This window comes from Manis javanica, chromosome 14, assembly GCF_040802235.1.
Source record: "Manis javanica isolate MJ-LG chromosome 14, MJ_LKY, whole genome shotgun sequence".
NCBI lineage: Eukaryota > Metazoa > Chordata > Mammalia > Pholidota > Manidae > Manis > Manis javanica.
The window spans coordinates 28,491,371-28,511,078 of record NC_133169.1 but is presented as its reverse complement, the minus strand read 5'-3'; the positions used below and the strand labels follow the sequence as shown (position 1 = coordinate 28,511,078).

Sequence of the window (19,708 nt, the reverse complement as noted above, 5' to 3'; positions counted from 1 at the left end):
GATGGATCCTCTTTTTCTACTGCCTGACTATGCCCTGCTGGAAAAAAATTCACATAGTGAGTCAAATTCAGGTCCCCACAAACTCATATTTAGTCAGCTCAGAGGCTCTTAGCAGTGCAGGATTTCCTTCTTATCAAAACACTCTCTTACTCTAGCAGTAACTATTTCAAACTTTATCTCATCTCCTAATTCTTAGATAGGGGAAACCAATATGGGAATTTCCTCAAAAGTTTGCTACCATATTTTTCAAACGTTCCTCGTTCACACTTAACATTTCCTGCTTTTCTCCTATTAAAATGGGATTTCTTTTTCATCTCTGTGTGGATCCCTCATACCTTGTCAACAACCTTATCGTATTGTGCTCTCCTTAACCTTCAAATCTCTTTCTTTGTTATTTCCATAAAAGTTTAAGGATCCTCCTACCTCTCAGATTTTATTTTTAAGAAAATTACCTCTGTACACGTTCTTCACCTTCAACTAACTTACTCTTAATTATTCTTAAAATCTTAGTTTAAACATGACTTTGAGGAGGCTTTTCTGATTCCCTTGGGGCAGGAAAGGTCTCTTTTTGTGTCCTCTTAAAGCACCTGAATTGTTTTCTTTTACCTCATCAACACGTTTGCTACTAATAAATCTCCTAGAGATCTTTCCAAATTGTCCCTTTGAATTTGAGAGTAGTTCAATCCAGCTGCAATTTTGTTTTTTTCATGATTAAAGTAATGCAATTGATTTCAAGGTCAAACTTGGCTGTTTTTCCAAAACTCCCTCATTAAATAGTGGGTGTTTGGGAAACATGATGTACTTTTTGTTACCAGTCCAATTCAGTGGTTGTTGGAGCCATTTGTCCAGCTGGCAGGAAGTAGTGTAGTGACCTTTCAAGTGGCTTCAGGAGAGGGGAAAAACCACTAGAATATGTCACTTGTTTTAATGTGCTTGGTTTAGAGCTGGATAGCTTTTGGTGAGCTCTTTATAGGCAGTTTGAATTTAAACTAATAATGAATTTAGGCAGGATGCTTTTCTGACATCTCATTCTTTATCTGAAAACTGCTTAATGTAATATACACAATAGAGCTTTTGTGAGTTTTAATAGTAGTAATATATATGTATATACATACATATACACACATACATACAACATATATACATCACTTAGCGTAAAAGCTGATACATTGTTATTATTTTATTAATAGTAAGATGGTTCAATAACTATATCATTAGTTGTCATGATGTCTATAACTATTATGAGTTAGTGAAAAAAGAATACTTTTGCTTAGAACCCAAAGAAATTAGAATTTGGAGGACAGAAGTTCTTTGAAATATTAAAGCTCTTGTTTTTATGTTTTTATGATATTTTTTAAAAGAAAGGGAGGTTAATAAAATGAAAATTATTTTGCTCGAGAATGTAGAACCACTTTTGAGCATTTAATTAATATGGTACAAAAATTACATTACAGTAATATAAATATTCAAGCAATTAGAAAAACACAAAAATGCTTTCTATAATCAGTATGAAGTGAAATAAATCTGTTTCACCTAATATTGCTAATCTCAAGCTGAGTTGAAATCTATATATTTAATAAGCATTCTTATATTTGGATCTTGTGAAATAAATGACTTTTAAAGGCTTACTTAAACCTGTTCTTAGCATTTAGTGGTTCACATTCCTAGAATGGGCAAGTCTCTGATGTATGCTCATGCTATGTTCATGTGTGTTCTCATGCACACACACACACATTAGCAAATTGGTTATTTTATTGGTTAAAGAAACAAGATCAAAATAAAACTGTTGTTGGAGATGATCTATTCTCTAAGTAAAAGAAGCAGTTTTCGTAGACGTCATCCCACTCATGTTTATAAACAGTCACAAAGGATATGTGAGAGATTTTATAACATAATTGTTCAGCTGGTTTATGTAATAAAATTTTTACCCATGAAATAAAAACAAATAACATTCAGTTTTTAAAATTTTCCCTGTTTGTGTTCCTGTTTAGGAGCTTTTTCAAAGGATATTTGCTTTCTGTAAATCAAAACCCAGGACTAGATTGGTTTAGTGCACTTTCCACTGTTGTTTATTTCTTACAAAGAGCTGTTACCTAGCAACTGAATAGAAGAAGCTTCTAGTACTTTAAAACATGCAAGAGCTCAGAAAATACTATAAAGCAGAGTTGTAAAATGTATTCTGACTTGTTAAAATGAAATTAACAGATTTATTTTCCATTAAGTAAAAGGGACTTGAAAGTAGACTCAATTCAAATTAAAAATAATAAAAATACCAATAAAAAGAAACCAAGAACTTCATATAATCCTGTTTTAAGAGTCATATTCTTTGAAAACTGTCTCCCATTACTTGAAGTAGTTATTATTTAGTTTGATTCCTCTTCTTACAATTTTTTGTGCTTGTTCAGATGTACATGGGCACACATGAACATACATGCAGAAGTCAACATTTTATAAAACTAAGATCATGTTTTAATTATATAACAGTTATGTTAACATTGTTTTGCTAGTATTGACATAATTTCAAGAGAGTTTATTGAAATCTACTGGAGCAGACTTATTTTCATTTCTTTCTGTGTCAGCAATTGTGCTCAAAGTTCTCTAGGAACTTTCTTAGGCTTCCTTACCTACCGGCTTTTGTTGCCTTGTGCATCTCTCCACTCCATTGGAATGGCAGCGTCTGTGGCTTCATGTGAAACAACAGGTTGGAGAGAGAAGGCCGCTCTTTGGTCCTTGTGCTTTGGTCCTTGCCACAGGTGCGGCCTTAACGGTCCCCAGGGAAGCCTGTGGTGAAGACTGAAGGAGAATGCCATGTCCTGCTGGTCAGGGTAGTTCACTTTATTGGTTCTGCAAATGTCCAGACTTCTGGACTTTTGATTTAAATTTCTGACTTCAAGCAAACAGTTCGCTACTTCACAGCGCTCTCTGTTTCCTTCCCTCTCTGCTTGCAAAGTGATCAGTTTTTACCTCAGATCATCTCTCTACATATACCAGGCTAAAATCAGTAAGGTGCTGTCAACACACATCAGTATTCCTGCGCTTTCCAAATACCTCGCGGAGGCATGCCTCTGTGGGCATGAGGTTTCTGTGTAGGAGGGGAAATGGAGAATAGGGGAAAGTAGTAGTTTCTGTTATAGGCATAGTTCTCCATTATGCATTTCTATAGAATTTAATTTTTTTTTTGAGAGGGCATCTCTCTAGAATTTAATTTTTATACAATTTTTTTAAATTAGAAACTTATTTGATAAAAATTGGTAGTTTGTGACTTAAATTGTCCCCCAAAAGAAATATAAGTAGTTGATAAAAAAAAATTGAGCTAAAAATGTGTTCAGTCTCCTAACTTGCTATCACTTTTTCCAACACTGCTTGATAATATATTGTTAATGATAGTGATAGCCATGAAAATGATTCTTTCAATGACCTAGACATGTATTTCTTTTAATATCCTTGCCCACCGTCTTATCTCAGCATTCACTCCCAGAGGCATGCTCCCTAGATCATATCATTGCCAGTAAATGTGACCCCTCTATGATCTCTATTCTTAGTGCCCTCCTCTATAACCATTACCTTTTATCTTTCCAGTTCCAATCCTTGGATACAGATACCTAACTGTCTTTTTTATTACACTGGAATCTACAGTACATTGAATCTACCAAATTTTCACTGTTATTTACACTTGCAGGTCCTGCCTTCCCTTTGTAACCTATATAAATTCTATAGTACAGCATTTTAATTAATAATTTCACTTCATCCTCAGTTCATGGATCCTCTCTCCATTCATATACTTGTTTGTCAAAAGTCAATGCTAGTGAAATCTGATTCTCTGTTTTGGTGTTTACATCCATGCATTTGAACGTGGCCAGAGGAAACAAAACAAACGAAATATAACCTGTGGATTACCTCCGCTCTGAATTCACGGTCACTAGTTTCTAGAGTCCATGAAGTGCTAAACAACTATTTTGTGTTTCTCTATTCTGTTTCCTTTTTCACTCACTTAAACAATTAGACTGCATTTTTCCTTCTCACCTACAGCTTCTTCCCTATTCATCATATCATTAAGAAACCATATTATCATGTGTATTAAGAAAATAGAATCATAGGAAGAACAAAATTTTCATAAACTTCTGCTTAGGATCTACCCACCAACTGGCATGTACATCTGTGTGTTCTACCTTCTATCTGGTTGGTATAGATGGGCAATTTTAACAGCAATATGACTGAGAAAGGGAATAAAAAGAGTGGTATATTATGTTAGTTAGTTCCAACAGTCTATGAATGACATTTTAAGGAATTTAAAACATATCTTATAAGCTTTAAGATTCACAAATGGTCATTAATCCATGTGGCAGATTAAACAGCACTGTCCTGTTATTGGGGATAATGGAAATGTTCTGTATTTGCATTGACTAATACTGTATTTAGTAGCCACAGGTGTTGTTGAGCACTTTATTGTTATTGAAATCTAGCTAGTAAAATGGAGGAACTGAACTTTATTTGTATTTAGTTTTAATTTACTTAAATTTAAATAGCCACATATGGCAGTGTAACTGTGCTGTAGAGGACGGTTTCAGGAGAGGAGTGCCGAAGAGTCCGGGGACATGAGGAGCGATTAGGAGGCTGTGGCATTATTAGTCTAGGAGAGAGATTATCAGAGTCTGAATAAAGGTCCATGATCCCTTCACTGTGATTCCAAAACCCAGAAAATTTTGAAAAAAGAAAACATTTTAATATTTCTATCGATGGTAAAAACTGACCTGACCTGAAGTTACTTGTTGGGAATCTCTGCACTGAACCTTATTTTTCCCACTTAAATAAATATTCACACATTTAACTGAAGAAATAATAGTGTTTTAAAGCATAGGTTACTCCATGATGTATTACATAGGGTCTAAAATCTGAAAAAAGATTTGTATACTGAAACACTGCAAAACATAGTTTATATTTATGTGTAAAATGGTTTCCAGTAATATATACTTTGCTTAATGGGCCAATAGACACTGTAAAACTTAACTGACAAGCAAAAACAACAACAACAAAAAGAGTGAGAGACATTGTTAGTAGCTTTTTTATTTTTTAAAGAGTAAATCCTGAGATGTAACTGTAGCATAAAATTTCTTCCATAAAATGTGAATGAAAAAAATAAATAAGGGAATGAAAGAAAAAGAAAAAAGAATGGGCTATTGCATATGCTGATGATGTAAAAACAGAAATAAGGTTATTGTTTAGTTTTCAGAACATCTACTGAACCATTTCCCAAGTAATCTTTTCTTGTTTCTTCATAAATTGTATTGTGCATGTGTTCATTTTGTAGATCTTTCTCACACATTCTACCTTCTATTTCTTAATTTAACTAAAACTCCTATTTTTTAAGAACATTGTTGTTTTAGAACTTTAAATATTGCCTTTATTTCCAATACCAACTATAACTGTTTATGTGGGAAAGTAAGGTTTTCCCTTCAAATAAATAATACTTTCATCACTTCTCTAAAATATGACTTCTGTGGGAAACTGAAAATCTGGCATCTGAGCTCTCATTTCTGCATGAAAACAGTATGCTTAGGCTGAGTAGAATCATCTCCATTTAATACGACCTCACCCTCTCATGTACCATTATCCTTAGCACTCGTTTTTTTAATGTTGCTGAACTTCAATTGCCATTTATTATCTCTCCTGGTTGGACTCTATCATCTTTTGAGTTTGTGACTGTAAGTCTTAAAGTTAAAGTACAACTTAAATTTAAATTTATTTTGCATTAATTTTTATTGATCTATGTTATAGTTGAATATTCAAAATCCATTACTTGTATGCTATGTAAATATTATCTTTACCACATTTTTTAATGATTACTTTCTAAGTCTTTTTGTTATGTGACTCTGAATGTGGTAAGTCAATAATGCTTTGAGTCAATACTATTGTGTTTCATACTTTAGAATTATCAGAACTACAGGAGACTTTAGACAGTCTCCGATTTACTTTCCAGACTATACCTCAAACCTATCTACCTTGTACAGGTAAAGCATAGGAAAATTCAATATTTTGCCAAAGGCCGCCAATTCTGTTAAATACAGAACTTTATGTTAAATGCAGAACCCCTTTCCCTCTCAATCACTTAACTCATAGTCTAGTTCTCTCTTATGAAACATTTTTCCTGTGGTAAATTGCACATGTAAAAACATATATAAAATAAGTAGGTTTATATTGAAATTTTTGTAATCTTATTCATTGTTTTACTTTTCATATTATTTAATAATACTACCAACCCAAGGTAAATTATTCTAATTTACCTATTTTATTTCAAACAGATCATGTTGTTTGTGAAGAAGAGTTTAAATACGCCATGTTAGCTTTAAACTGTATATGCCCAGCAACATCTACACTTATTACACTACTGGTTCATACCTCTAGAGGGCAGTAAGTATAATTTTTTTCTTTCAGATAATACATTTTAAATTACAAAAAAATACATAAATGCAGTTAAGTGATTTAGAAATATAGTAAGCCAAGCTATACAGATAGATATTTACCTATACTTGTTTTTGTGTCAGTCATCTTCATTTGGCAAGTAGATGGACAGATAGACAGACTAACGCAGACCTGGTAAGTGGTCTAAGACATACAGGAAATAGATAATTTGCTACCTTTCCTAACCAATTTTGAGGTAACCTGTTTCAATGTAAATTCTAAGTGTCTGCATCATTTATTGGGCCTAGTGTTAGAGCATTATTTCTATTTTCAAGGTTAAATAGCAAATATAACTTTAAAAACTTTAAAAGGCCTAGTGTCAGGGCATTATTTATATTTTCAAGGTTAAATAGCAAATATAACTTTAAAAAACAGAATCATGACAGTTAGCATAAGACCTTAAAGCCAGTTTTCTTTTCCCTATTCCTGAGGTAAGTTTATATCTTAAATAGATATGTACATAACTGACTTTAAAATTTAATATTTACAATTATTGTAGAATAACAAGATAGTTTAAAAAATTAGGTAACACAAAATAATTTTTATATGAAATTTTAAAATATGCATTTCAAGGTAAATGTGGAGCATTATATCATCAGAACATTTTGTTCTTATTTTCCTGTTTTGATAGAGTTTCATAAAGTACAGACGTTGTTTTTGACTTGGATGATCTAGGGAAATATAATCAGTGTACATAATCACTGCTCTTATTTAAACAGACAAATGTTGCACTGAATTTCATATTGTTTCATATTAATACTTGGTATTTTAGACAAAATACTGATTTTGTATATGAATTCCACTGTGGTGTTTTTGGTGATGATTAAAGTTAGTAAATTAATTGATGGTTATTTAAGTGATATGCCAAGTCAAATAAATAAAAAATGAAAATAGTTTCTTGGGATTTAATACTACATGGAGTAAGTGGCTAATTGAATAATAGTAAATGCCCTGTGGTATTTTAAAGTATATTTACTTTCTTACCTCTAATCATGTTTTTGCTCTATTGAGACAGTAAAAGTTTCCTAAGAGCATTTTTTCAAAGTTCTGTATGGAAATGTTTCTAAACATTGACAAGTGCTTAATCTGTGAAATGGAAAGGATGCAACAGGATTGTGAATTAAATTTTCTTTGAAGAAGGTATTCAGCATTTTGATAAAATTAGATACTGAAAACCATTTTGACACCAATTAGTAGAACTTTCATAGAACCCATCACATAGGTTCATTATTCACCATTCCATCTTCATTAGAGAATCATATAACTTTAGCACTTAATGTGTAGTCCTACTTCAATGTTGTACAGGTGATAAAGAGAGACCTACCAATACCAACACACATCATCACTCATAGACTGGTTAAATCACATTTTCAACTGCCAGTAAATATTATTTATTGGAACACAATATTGCCTCATTTACAAATTGCACATGAAAGAAGGTAAATGATAATTTCAGTGACCTTTAAAATAGGGTCTTTTCCAACATACAGTAATGAATTTTCCCATATTAAAAAAGTAATGTTGTTGAAGACATTGTTACTACATAATTAAGGATTTCCTATGAATAAGATTTACCTGCAAAATTGCTTCACTACTAAGTATAACAGTAAATGTTGTAGTCCATCACAAGAACTTTCTTTATAGCAGATTTGTTGAGATATAATTCACTCGTTTAAAGTGTACAGTTTAGTGTTTTTAGTGTATTGATAGAATTGTGCACTCATTACCACTATTCAACTCCTGATTGCTTTCACTGCCCTATGAAGAAACTTTCAGCAGTCACCCACATTTCCCCCAACCCTCTCAGCCCTAGGCAGCCATTAATCTACTCTGTCTCTATACATTTCCCTATTCTTAACATTGTATATTGCATACAAATGGAATCATACAATATGTGCTTTGTTTTGTTTGTTTTTGGACAGGCTTCTTTCACTTGTCATAATATTTTGAAGACTAACCCATATTGTAATGTATATTACTTCATTTCTTTTTGTAATTGAATAATATTCCATTGTTTGGATACATTAGATTTTATTTTTCTGTTATCAGCTGATGGATAGTTGGGTTGTTTCCAGCATTGTGAATAAAGCTGCTCTTAATATTCAGATAAGATTTCTGTGTGGACATATGCCTTCATTTTTATGGGTATATATTTACAAGTGAAATGTTTGGTCATACGGTAACTGTTTTGTCTTTTATGGGAACTGCCAGCATGTTTTCCAAAGAGACTGAAACATTTTTATTCCCGCTAGCAATTCATCAGGATTCCAATTTCTTTACATTCTCAGCAACACTTGTTATTGTCTGCCTTTTTGATCATAACCATTCTAGTGAATACAAAGTTTTGTTTCATTGTGGTTCTGATTTGCATTTCACTGGTACCTAATAACATTGAGCATTATTTCATGTGTTTATTGGTCATTTATACATCTTTGAAGAAAAACCTATTCAGATCCTTTTCTCATTTTTTAAAATTGGGTTGTTTTTGATAATTGAGTTGTAATAATTGTCATATATTCTAGATACAAGTACCCTAATCAGATATACAGCATCACTTGAATATAAATAATTATCCTAACAGTAGATCACTTAATTTAACATATCTAATATATTTTATAAAGAATTTTGTTTGACTAAAGTAATTTTCATTGTCTTCTGTATTATACATTAGTTGAAGATATGCTCAAGATTCACTTATTAACTGAACATATTTGAAATTTTGCCCTTGAGCTTCAGCAGAAATTAGAGTTCAAATACATTGATTCAATAATAAGGGAACAAAATTGGGAACTGAATTAAGTAGTATAACGGGAAAAATGAGTAGTCTAGAATACTCTATGCAAGAATTATCAAACCACTAATTGAAAACAGAGCTTACAATAATGTTCAAATTTCTCCATTAAAAATGGAGAGCAAATAATATTATTAAAACTTCATTTTATAGTACATGGTGATTTTGACTGAAGATAGTTGATTTTCACAAGCCGTTGTGTATTCTTTTAGTTTGTACAAGTGAAAAAAGAAGCTAAGACTTTAGGTTCCAATAAGCACAGACATAAATACAATATGAAACCTAAAATGGTCTAATTAAAAAATGTGTTTTTAAATAAAATTCTATGTACCATATAGGTATTTAAAGAAAATAATAAATACAAGTTTTGAAACAAATGAGACAGACAAAGGAATCAGAAGTCAGAGCTCAAAATGTCAGCTCCTCAAAATGAAGAAAATCTCCCCACACATTGAGTGTGGAATCAAGAGCTATTGAATGTGTGGTTTGACAGACAAAGGAATCAGAAGTCAGAGCTCAAAATGTCAGCTCCTTTTCAGTGACAGCCCATCCGTGTGTGTCACTGTGACAGTGGGATTCCCCATCAGCCCTAGGATCAGACTGAACCACTCAAACACCTGCCCCCTTTTCTTAGTCCTCTTCATCTTCTGGCCCGTGCAAACAGGAACAGAGATGGAGAACAATATTAATGATGAAATACCTACCTCTGGAATTTTATATAGGAAAAATATTAATGTAAAAAAGTTCTGTCTTGTACTTTGGAGTCTCTGCAGCAAACTCAGCCTGTGCCCTGACTACTGTAGCTCCAAAGGTCTTACATTTTCTTTCCCTGTATGTTAGTATATTCCTTTTAGTTCTGGTTGATGTATAAGTCATAAAGTAGGTTTTAGATGACTCTAAGCAACTGTGTTCCTTTTATCCACTGACCGTTTCCTCCGTATTTTAGCGCTCCATTTCCCCCTCTCACTCAATTTACATTTGAGTGTTCAGAGCTCCTGGCAGTGGAACTCATGGTTAAACTACAATTTTGATTTATTTTGCAATCTTGTTAGAATGGTGAAGGTAAATTTATTCTTTGGATTACTGGAGGGTGACAAATATGGGCCATAATAATTTTAACAAGAAAATGCCAAATAATCAGGATAGACATTGTTGATAGACATTCAGCTGACCCATCAGGATGGCATTTCATCCTTATCAAACTTTAATTTTCTTTTTCTTTTCCTTTCAATATACTTTCATAAAAATATTTATCTCATTTGTTCCAACTAAGAGGTATTTTTTTATCTCAGTGATAATCAGTGGGAAAGAGAAAAGTTAGGAATTATAAAATGTGGTCACGGTCTAGATAAGAATGTAGGAAAGAGGAAAATGAAGAAAATCTCCTCACACATTGAGTGTGGAATCAAGAGCTATTGAATGTGTGGTTTGACAGAAGGAAATAGGCATTTGGTATTGGATAGATTTGCTTTCCAGCATGGAGATAACTCTGGGTATCTTTGCTGTGCCTGATTCCTGAGGAGGGAGCAATGTCCTTCAGGTCCACAGACTTAAAGTAGGAACAGGGTGGATTTGGGAGAAGTGACAGTTTAAGATTTTTCCTGGGAAATTATTACTTTTAGGAAATAGATGGAAGAAAAAAGAAAAGCAAGTGTAGTATAACATAGTGGAATAAAAAGGAATGAGTATTTCTAAAAAGAACTATAGATAGATAGTAAAGAATATAAATGCTTTAAGGTTGATGGAGACAGCAAAAGAATTAGTACGTCACTGGTCTCTGAGGAGTTCTGACTGGAGACTTTCTTGTCTTGAGAGAGGATGAGAATAAGTAAGGAGATGATAAAGCGAGGTCTGACTAAAGGCTGCCCCTTCAATAAGTTTTTCCATGAAGATGAGAAAGAAAAATAATGAAAGCTGTATTGCACAGAAATGTTGAGGAGTACTTTTTCTATATATGTTTGCATGTATGTCTGTATGTATTTATCTATTTATTTTTTGTTTGCTTTTAAAGTTTAATTTGCAAGGTAGGTGTACCTGTGAGGATAAAAAGATTGAAAATGCAGTGAAAGATTAGGGGATGGGACCCAGAGATGGCCTGGCATATCTCTACCGGGTAAGGAACAAAATCATGTATTCCTTAGAAAGGGATGGGTTGGGGAAGTGGTAATTTAGAGTAATTTTATTTATTTGTAATAAGGAATCTTGCACTAGTTAAAAAATATGTTCTGTCCCACATAAAATAGAATGACTACAAGCAGGGGTAGTATTTATTTTACAAATCAAAAGTGTGGGGATCAGCATCTAGCAGCTTGTCTGACTCGAGTGACATCAAAGCACCTATTTCTTTACATCTTTTTATTCCAACATCATTAGCTATAGACCTTAATCTTTAAGATTTCTTCCTTGTAATCATAAAATGCCTGCTTTTCTTTGGGCTATTCCACTTCTGGGTAGAAAGAAAGGGAAATGGCAAAAGGGCAAACCACTGCCAACTACAACGATTTAAAGCATCATGAAGTCTAACTATTGCCTTTAACATCTAAAAGATACAGCTATATTTGGCATATTAGAATGTGAGCTTGATTCTGGTTATGCCTGTAAGCAACATAAATGATTTAAACATATATATATATATATATATATATATACACACACACACACACACATACATGTATGTACATACACACATTTTTAGTATCTTTACTATGTTTACTATTTTTAAATAACTAGGTTACATATCATAGGAATGAAAAGGCAGATCAAAGGGCCTTATCTGGGAGCACACTGATCATACAAACAACTGCAGCAGCCTGAGTTTTATATGTGAAATATAATGAAGGTCATTGCTACTCATTTAAAGAGAGCTTGAATCCAGCTGTGCAAACTTGGCCCTTTTTAAAATGAAGAAATATTATTTGGTTTATCTGTAGTATAGTTGCTAATTATTATAATTTTTAAATAATCTTCACCTGAATTTTTAACTTATCAAAGAACCAAAACCAAGCATATTATTATTGCACAATATTTCTGATTAGAGTAGAAACTAAAACTGGCTCTCTGGGAACTTCATATCCTAGTCACAACCAGAAGTCCCTGTTTGGTAGCATTCATGCTGTAAGTGGAACTCATAAATTCAGTGAGGAAATGTGGCAGAAATGAGAGAACACCAGTTTTGGCAGATAGAAATGGCTGACTCACTAACTGGTAAAGCCAACTGACTTTGAGCCAATTACACACTCCATTTAATTCTGTCATTTTATTTGGAAAATTTGGGATAATAATTTTCTCATCCATTTCTTTATTCATTTACTTGACTATTTTTTATTTAATGCTTATCATGTGACAGAACCATTCCATGTGTAGTTGCAACAGGGAAACAGAAAAATCCCTCCTTCCAGGGATCTTATAGGCTAAATGTGTAAATAATAAAATCAAATGAGTAGAATATATATGATCTCAGAACGGCAATAGTGTGATGGAAAAAATGAAACAGAGAAGGACAACAGGGTGTTCAAGAATGTAACAATGGGTTCAATTTAAATGATATAGTCATATAAAACCTCAGCAGTAATTCATATTTAACCAATGACCTGATCAAGTTAAGGTGGTGAGCCATGCAAGTTACCTGAGATACGCGTTTTCCGGGCTGAAGGAAAAGCAAAGACGCTGAGATGCAAGCACATCTGATAATCGGAGAAGCCACGGGTCAGTGTAGATAGAGCAGAGGAAAGGAAAGGAAGTAAGTGGTAAGATCTGAGAGGATATAAGGAGCCCACCCGGTAGGGTCATCTCGGCCATTATAAGAGTGGGAAGTCATTGAGAGATTCTGAGCTGAGGAGTGGTAAGATTTGAATAATAAGAGAAGCAAACACATTGGCTTCTCGGTTGAGCAAAGCAATTAGGAGATTATGGGAAAGTCTAAACCAGAGGATTTAAACCTGTATGCACAGGTGCAAGTGCGGAAGTGATAAGAAGGGCTTAGATTCTAGACACATTTTGAAGTTATTGTTAAGGTTTGTTGAGTGATAGGATGTGTGGTTGAACAGAAAGAGAAGTCTATGATGATTGCAAATCTTTGCACTGAGCAAACAGAAGAATATAATTGTGATTCACCACACTAAAGAACATACCAGATCGAGGTTTTCATTTTGAACATGTTGTTTAAGATACATATTAGATTCCCCAAATTTTGTCCAGTATTTTGCCCACACTGCAAATATAAATTTGGCTGTCAAAATATAAGCACTATTTAAAAGCATGAAACTGGGTAAAGTGACCCCCGGATTATTATGAAGAGTATGTACAGCCATGCCAGACCATGGCAGATAAGTCTTTAGTTCTCTCACTGACTCTGTTACTCTTTATCAAGTGAGTCAGATTCTACATGCATCAAAACCATTCTTTTAAGTTGGTATCAGAGACAATGTCAGGGTGGCAGGAGAGGTGCTTTAAGGACAAAGCAGGACACTCAGCCATTTATTGGATTTGTGATGGAGTGGAAAAAGACTTAAGCCTTTTAACATGTCTTTCTCAGGGTTTATGCCAAAACATAGCAATTCTATTGATTATAAGAGAATAAATAAATTTTTGTAACTTTGTTTAGATATTTTTTTTAACAAAAGATGACATGAATGAGCAAATATACATTAGAATGCTTCCAAGCTATAAACAGTGAGAATGTATATCTTCACCAGGGCCAGTCTTTTGAATCACTGTCTTAAGTATTATATCAATTAGGATTACATAGATTTTGAAAAAGATAATTCAAATACATACAATGTCAGGCATTTTATTTTTAAGCAATATATTATTAAGTCATGGAAAATCAGAAGAAAGCCAAATAGAGTTATAGGAGGTATAAAACTCCTCTGTCTCCTTAAAAGATACAAGTTTTTATTCACTTTCTGATATTTTATTTGAAAGAAATGCATTATAAAAAAATTTAAACAAGAGAAAATTATTAAATACAATCACATTATTTTAAATGTAGAAGATATAAAGATAAAAAAGACAGGTATCATAGAAAATAATGGTTGAATTTTGTTGATGTAAGTAGATGACACTTGCCAGCAGATTCAGAAATATGTTCAAATAATTATTACTAAAATTATTAATTAAATAAAATGTCAAAATAATTTTATTTACATAGCCAGAAAAAAGAGGCTTCAAGTAGAAATAAGTTGGTATATCACATAAATATGTATTTTAAGCATTTTGAATATAAGGAAAGATAATTAAAATTACAGTGCTACATGCTGTTGATAGATGTTAGAAGTAAGGAGAATCATTTTTTTTTAGCAGAATCAATTTCTAGAAGTTGCAGCTTTGTAAAGTTGTCCTCAGGGCTGGTTATTTCATAAAAATTTCCATCAGTGGGATATGCAGACTGCAGATCTGGGTATTGTGGCATTGTTCTTTGTGAAATAAAAATTAAGGTATAAACACTGAATAAGTTTTGCCTGTTGTTTTCAAAGTAACTGATGTCTTGTCTTTAAAAATGCAGGAATACCTTCATCTATGGGTGTTTCCTTAGACTGCAAAATGTTATCATACCTGCAAAATTATAGAAGATGTTCTTGCTCAGTTTTCTCTCTTGAGAATTATAATTGTGTACTTTTAAACTTAAGTGAAATTTAGGCTTTCTCAAATAACTATTTCACCAAAGATTGCTTAATGGTTTTTTTGAAATCTGAAACCACCATAGAAACACATTAAGCTAAAGTGCAGTGTGATTAATCTGTGTGAGTGGTATATAAAGAGTGATTTCATTATTTCACAGAATTGCCAAATTTGTTTGCCAAGGCAGTTATTAATATTTTTGAATGGGTGTTAATACTTTTCCTGAAAAAAATACATTTTCAAGTAAGATTGGAAAATTCTGGATTAAACACTACATTTTCCATGGTTTGTTTTTTATATCTTTATTTGAATTTAAGACTCAGGGACTAGTTGGAAAAATAGTGCAGAGGGTGTCCACACCCTTGCCATGGAAACTTCCCCTGATGTTCACATCTTACATAATCATAGTGTAACTGAATGAGGAGTTAAATATGGTGCAATACTATTGACTAAATTATTGACCTTGTTTGAATTTCACCAGTTTTCCATTAGTACTCCTTTTCTGCTCCAGGATTCTCTCCAAGATCTATATTGCGTTTAGTTTTTATTTCTCCTAAGGCTTCTCTAATCTGGCAGCTCTTGTGGGTGATATTTAAATCAGTATGACTTATGACTTTTAATGTATATATACAAAAAGATACAGGAATACAGATGTGTCTGAATATGTCTGTTAGAGCCACACGTGGTAAGCTCCATCTCCCGAGACAGCCTCGAAACAGCGACAGCTCAGTAGGACTTAATTCACTGATCAGACCTTGGTTACTAGACGTCATTCTCCAATAAAAGGAATGAGGGTTCTTTGGAGTATTGGTTGAATAGGGTGCTGGGGCAGGGAAAATACAAGAGGAGCCTAGAGAAAAGGATTTGTTCAGAAGAGTGTGTGGGCTTGTCCAAATGACACAAAAACTAACGTGAAGGAGTTATGAATGAGTTAAGATGGAACAGATTGAGAAAGAAAACAATGAAGACATTAGATTTTAAACCACAGAATCAAGTAAATACATTGATATAAACAATGGAATAAATGAATAAAGGGGAAAGAATGATAGCTCTTCCTTTTCAAATAATTCTAACTGATGAATGTAGAAGGAAAAAGAAAAATAGACAGTCATCATTAGGCAAACAACTGCTATAGACAAGACCCTCCAGTGGGTGAAAATTTGAGGAATACAGGATAAATGTGTGGTCTTAACATGTCTTTCATTGATATTTAATAACTATGGAAGGAAAAATTGTAATTTTACAGTGGAGAAATGTGACAGACACCACCTTCACCAAGACATTAAAGTAAACATCACCAATAAAAAGAGATGCTGACATCGTGTAATCCCTGAATGCACTAGGAAGAACATGACACAACTTCTTAGGTATTCCTGCCAACATTTTCTGATCATTAGGAAACATCAGAAACACCCTTCAAAATAATTGATGAGTGCTCTTCAAAAATGTCAAGGCACTGAAAAGTAAGGCAAGACTTTGAATTAAATATTTATTTTTAAACATTTTAGTCTCTTGAGAGTGACTTAAATAATTTACATAGTGTTTTTATTTTGTTTTCCATCAGTCTGGGAAATGTTTTGTATTTCTTCTTTTATAATTTCTACTTTCAGTTTTTTCTATGGAGGACCTATTGCTTCTTTTTCTTTTTCTGTTTTTTTCTTTATTTTTATTTTGCTATCATTAATGTACAGTTACATGAACAACATTATGGTTACTAGACTCCCCCTATTATCTAGTCCCCCCCACACACCCCATTACAGTCACTGTCCACGAGCATAGTAAGATGCTGTAGAATCACTACTTGTCTTCTCTGTGTTGTACAGCTCTCCCCATGCTCCCCCCCCAACACATTATGTCTGCTAATTGTAATGCCCACTTTTCCCCTTATCACTCCCCTCCTCAGTCCCTTTCCCTTTCATAACTCTTAGTTCATTCTTGGGTTCTGTGATTCTGCTGCTGTTTTGTTCCTTCCGTTTTTCTTTTTTCTTATACTCCACATATGAGTGAAATCATTTGGTACTTGTCTTTCTCTGCCTGGTTTATCTCACTGAGCATAATATCATCTAGCTCCATCCATGTTGTTGAAAATGGTAAGATTTGTTTTCTTCTTATGGACAAATAATATTCCATTGTGTATATGTACCACATATTCTTTATCCATTCATTTATTGATGGACATTTAGGTTGCTTCCATTTCTTGGATATTGTAAATAGTGTTGCGATAAACATAGGGGTGCATCTGTCTTTTTCAAACTGGGTTGCTGCATTCTTATGGTAAATTCCTAGCAGTGGAATTCCTGGGTCAAATGTTATTTCTATTTTAAGCAATTTGAGGAATCTCCATACTGCTGTCCACAATGGTTGAACTAATTTACATTCCCACCAGCAGTGTAGGAGGGTTCCCCTTTCTCCACAACCTCGCCAACATTTGTCATTGTTTGTGTTTTGGATGGTAACCATCCTTACTGGTGTGAGGTGATATCTCACTGTGGTTTTAATTTGCATTGCTCTGATGACTAGTGATGTGGAGCATGTTTTCATGTGTCCGTTGCCCATCTGAATTTCTTCTTTAGAGAACTGTCTATTCAGCTCCTCTGCCCATTTTTTAATTGGATTATTTGCTTTTTGTTTGTTGAGGTGTGTGAGCTCTTTATATATTTTGGATGTCAACCCTTTATCAGATCTATCATTTGTGAATATATTCTCTCATACTGTAGGGTACCTTTTTGTTGTACTGATGGTGTCCTTTGCTGTACAGAAGCTTTTCAGCTAGATGTAGTTCCACTTGTTCATATTTGCTTTTGTTTCCCTAATGGTTATATCCTCTTGTTTTACTGAGCCCTTTATCATTAGGTAATGTCCTTCTTTATCTCTTGTTACTTTTTTTTTTGAAGTCTATTTTGTCTGATACTAGTACTGCAACACCTGCGATTTTCTCCCTGTTGTTTGCATGAAATATCTTTATCCATCCCTCGACTTTTAATCTGTGCATGTCTTTGGGTTTGAGGTGAGTCTCTTGTAAGCAACATATAGATGGGTCTGGCTTTTTTATCCATTCTATTACTCTGTGTCTTTTGATTGGTGCATTCAGTCCATTTACATTTAGGGTGATCATTGAAATATATATACTTATTGCCATTGCAGGCTTTAAGTTTGTGGTAACCAAAGGTTCAAGGTTAGCTTCTTTACTACCTTCTAACTTAACTTGCTTATTGAGCTATTATAAACACAGTCTGATGATTCTTTATTTCTCTCTCTTCTTATTCCTCCTCCTCCATTGTTCATATGTTGGGTGTTTTGTTCTGTGCTCTCTTTAGGAGTGCTCCCATCTAGAGCAGTCCCTGTAAGATGCCCTGTAGAGGTGGTTTGTGAGAGGCAAGTCTCTCAACTTTTGCTTGTCTAGGAATTGTTTAATCTGTCCTTCATATTTAAATGATAGTCGTGCTGGATACAGTATCCTTGTTTCAAGGCCCTTCTGTTTCACTGCACTAAATATGTCATGCCATTCTCTTCTGGCCTGTAAAGTTTCTGTTGAGAAGTCTGATGATAGCCTGATGGGTTTTCCTTTATAGGTGACCTTTTTTCTCTCTCTGGCTGCCTTTAATACTCTGTCCTTGTCCTTGATCTTTGCCATTTTAATTATTACATGCCTTGGTGTTGTCCTCTTTGGTTCCCTTCTCTTGGGAGTTCTGTGTGTTTCCGTGTTCTGAGCAACTATTTCCTCCCCCAGTTTGGGGAAGTTTTCAGCAATTATTTCTTCAAAGATACTTTCTATCCCTTTTTATCTGTCTTCTTCTTCTGGTACCCCTGTAATGCAGATATTGTTCCTTTTGGATTGGTCACACATTTCTCTTAATATTGTTTCATTTCTGGATATCCTTTTATCTCTCTCCGTGTCAGCTTCTATGTGTTCCTGTTCTCTGGTTTCTGTTCCATTAATGGTCTCTTGCATCCCATCCATTCTGCTTTTAAGTCCTTCCAGAAATTGTTTTATTTCTGTAGTCTCCTTCTGTACTTGCTCCTTTAGCTCTTACACATTTCTCTGTAGATCCATTCGCATGTTTATGATTTTTATTTTGAATTCTTTCTCAGGGAGACTGGTTAGGTCTGTCTCTGCAGATCCTCTCTCAGGGATTGTCTGAACTATTTTGGACTGGACTAAATTCTTCTGCCTTTTCATGGTAATAACGGTGGCTGTAGGCAGGTTGCGGGTGTGTCAGCTGGGAGAAGAAAGTCCTTTCCTGCTTGCTGAATGCCTTGCCCTTCTTTGCTGCCTGTGTCAGTTACCTGCACTCCTAGAGCAGCTTCTGGGTTAAACAGAGCAGCACAGAGACCTGTGGGGAGTGGCAGGCACGCCGGGTGTGCTCCCCCATGATAGTGGCACCCCTGACGGGCAGCTGTGTGCTGGCGGCAGCCTTTGGGTCTTGCCCAGGTGGCAGTACCTTGGGTTGGTATTCCGGTTGGCTGCTGAGAGCGTGGCTGCTCCTAGGCTGCTTCTACTCTGCTGCCGCCGGCTACCGAAGGCCACTCTTGGGCCCTTCTGGCGCTGCCTCCTCTGGTGCATGCTGGCTGCACTCTGGCCCCTCTGGCATCGCTGCAGGTGCATGCAGGCCTCTCTGTGCCCCTCTGGTGCCACTGCCGGTGGTACACGTGGGCCGCTCCCAGCCCACTTGGTTGCCGCCGCTGCGGGCTCGTGCCGGCCTCTCCCAGGCTCTTCTGGTGCTGCAGCCGCCAGCGCACATGGGCTGCTTGGTTGCTGCTGCAGCGGGCTCACACGGGCCGCTCCCCATCCTCTCTGGTGCTGCCGGCACGTGTCAGCACTCCCTGTCCCCTCTGGCG

At 34.7% G+C, this 19,708-nt stretch overlaps 1 protein-coding gene across 6 annotated transcripts in view; it reads left to right on the top strand.

Annotated features, from left to right (window-relative positions):
• The window catches only part of KCNT2 (potassium sodium-activated channel subfamily T member 2), a 451,692-nt gene that overhangs the window by 278,508 nt on the left and 153,476 nt on the right, over positions 1-19,708 (top strand). For all 6 annotated transcript variants that reach the window (XR_012125235.1, XM_073221980.1, XM_073221978.1 and 3 more), the window contains one exon: positions 6,300-6,408. Coding sequence is in view for 5 of the 6 variants with exons in the window: in XM_073221980.1 (XP_073078081.1) it covers positions 6,300-6,408 (109 nt within the window). In the remaining variant the exon portion in view is untranslated. The remainder of the gene's footprint in view (positions 1-6,299; positions 6,409-19,708) is intronic.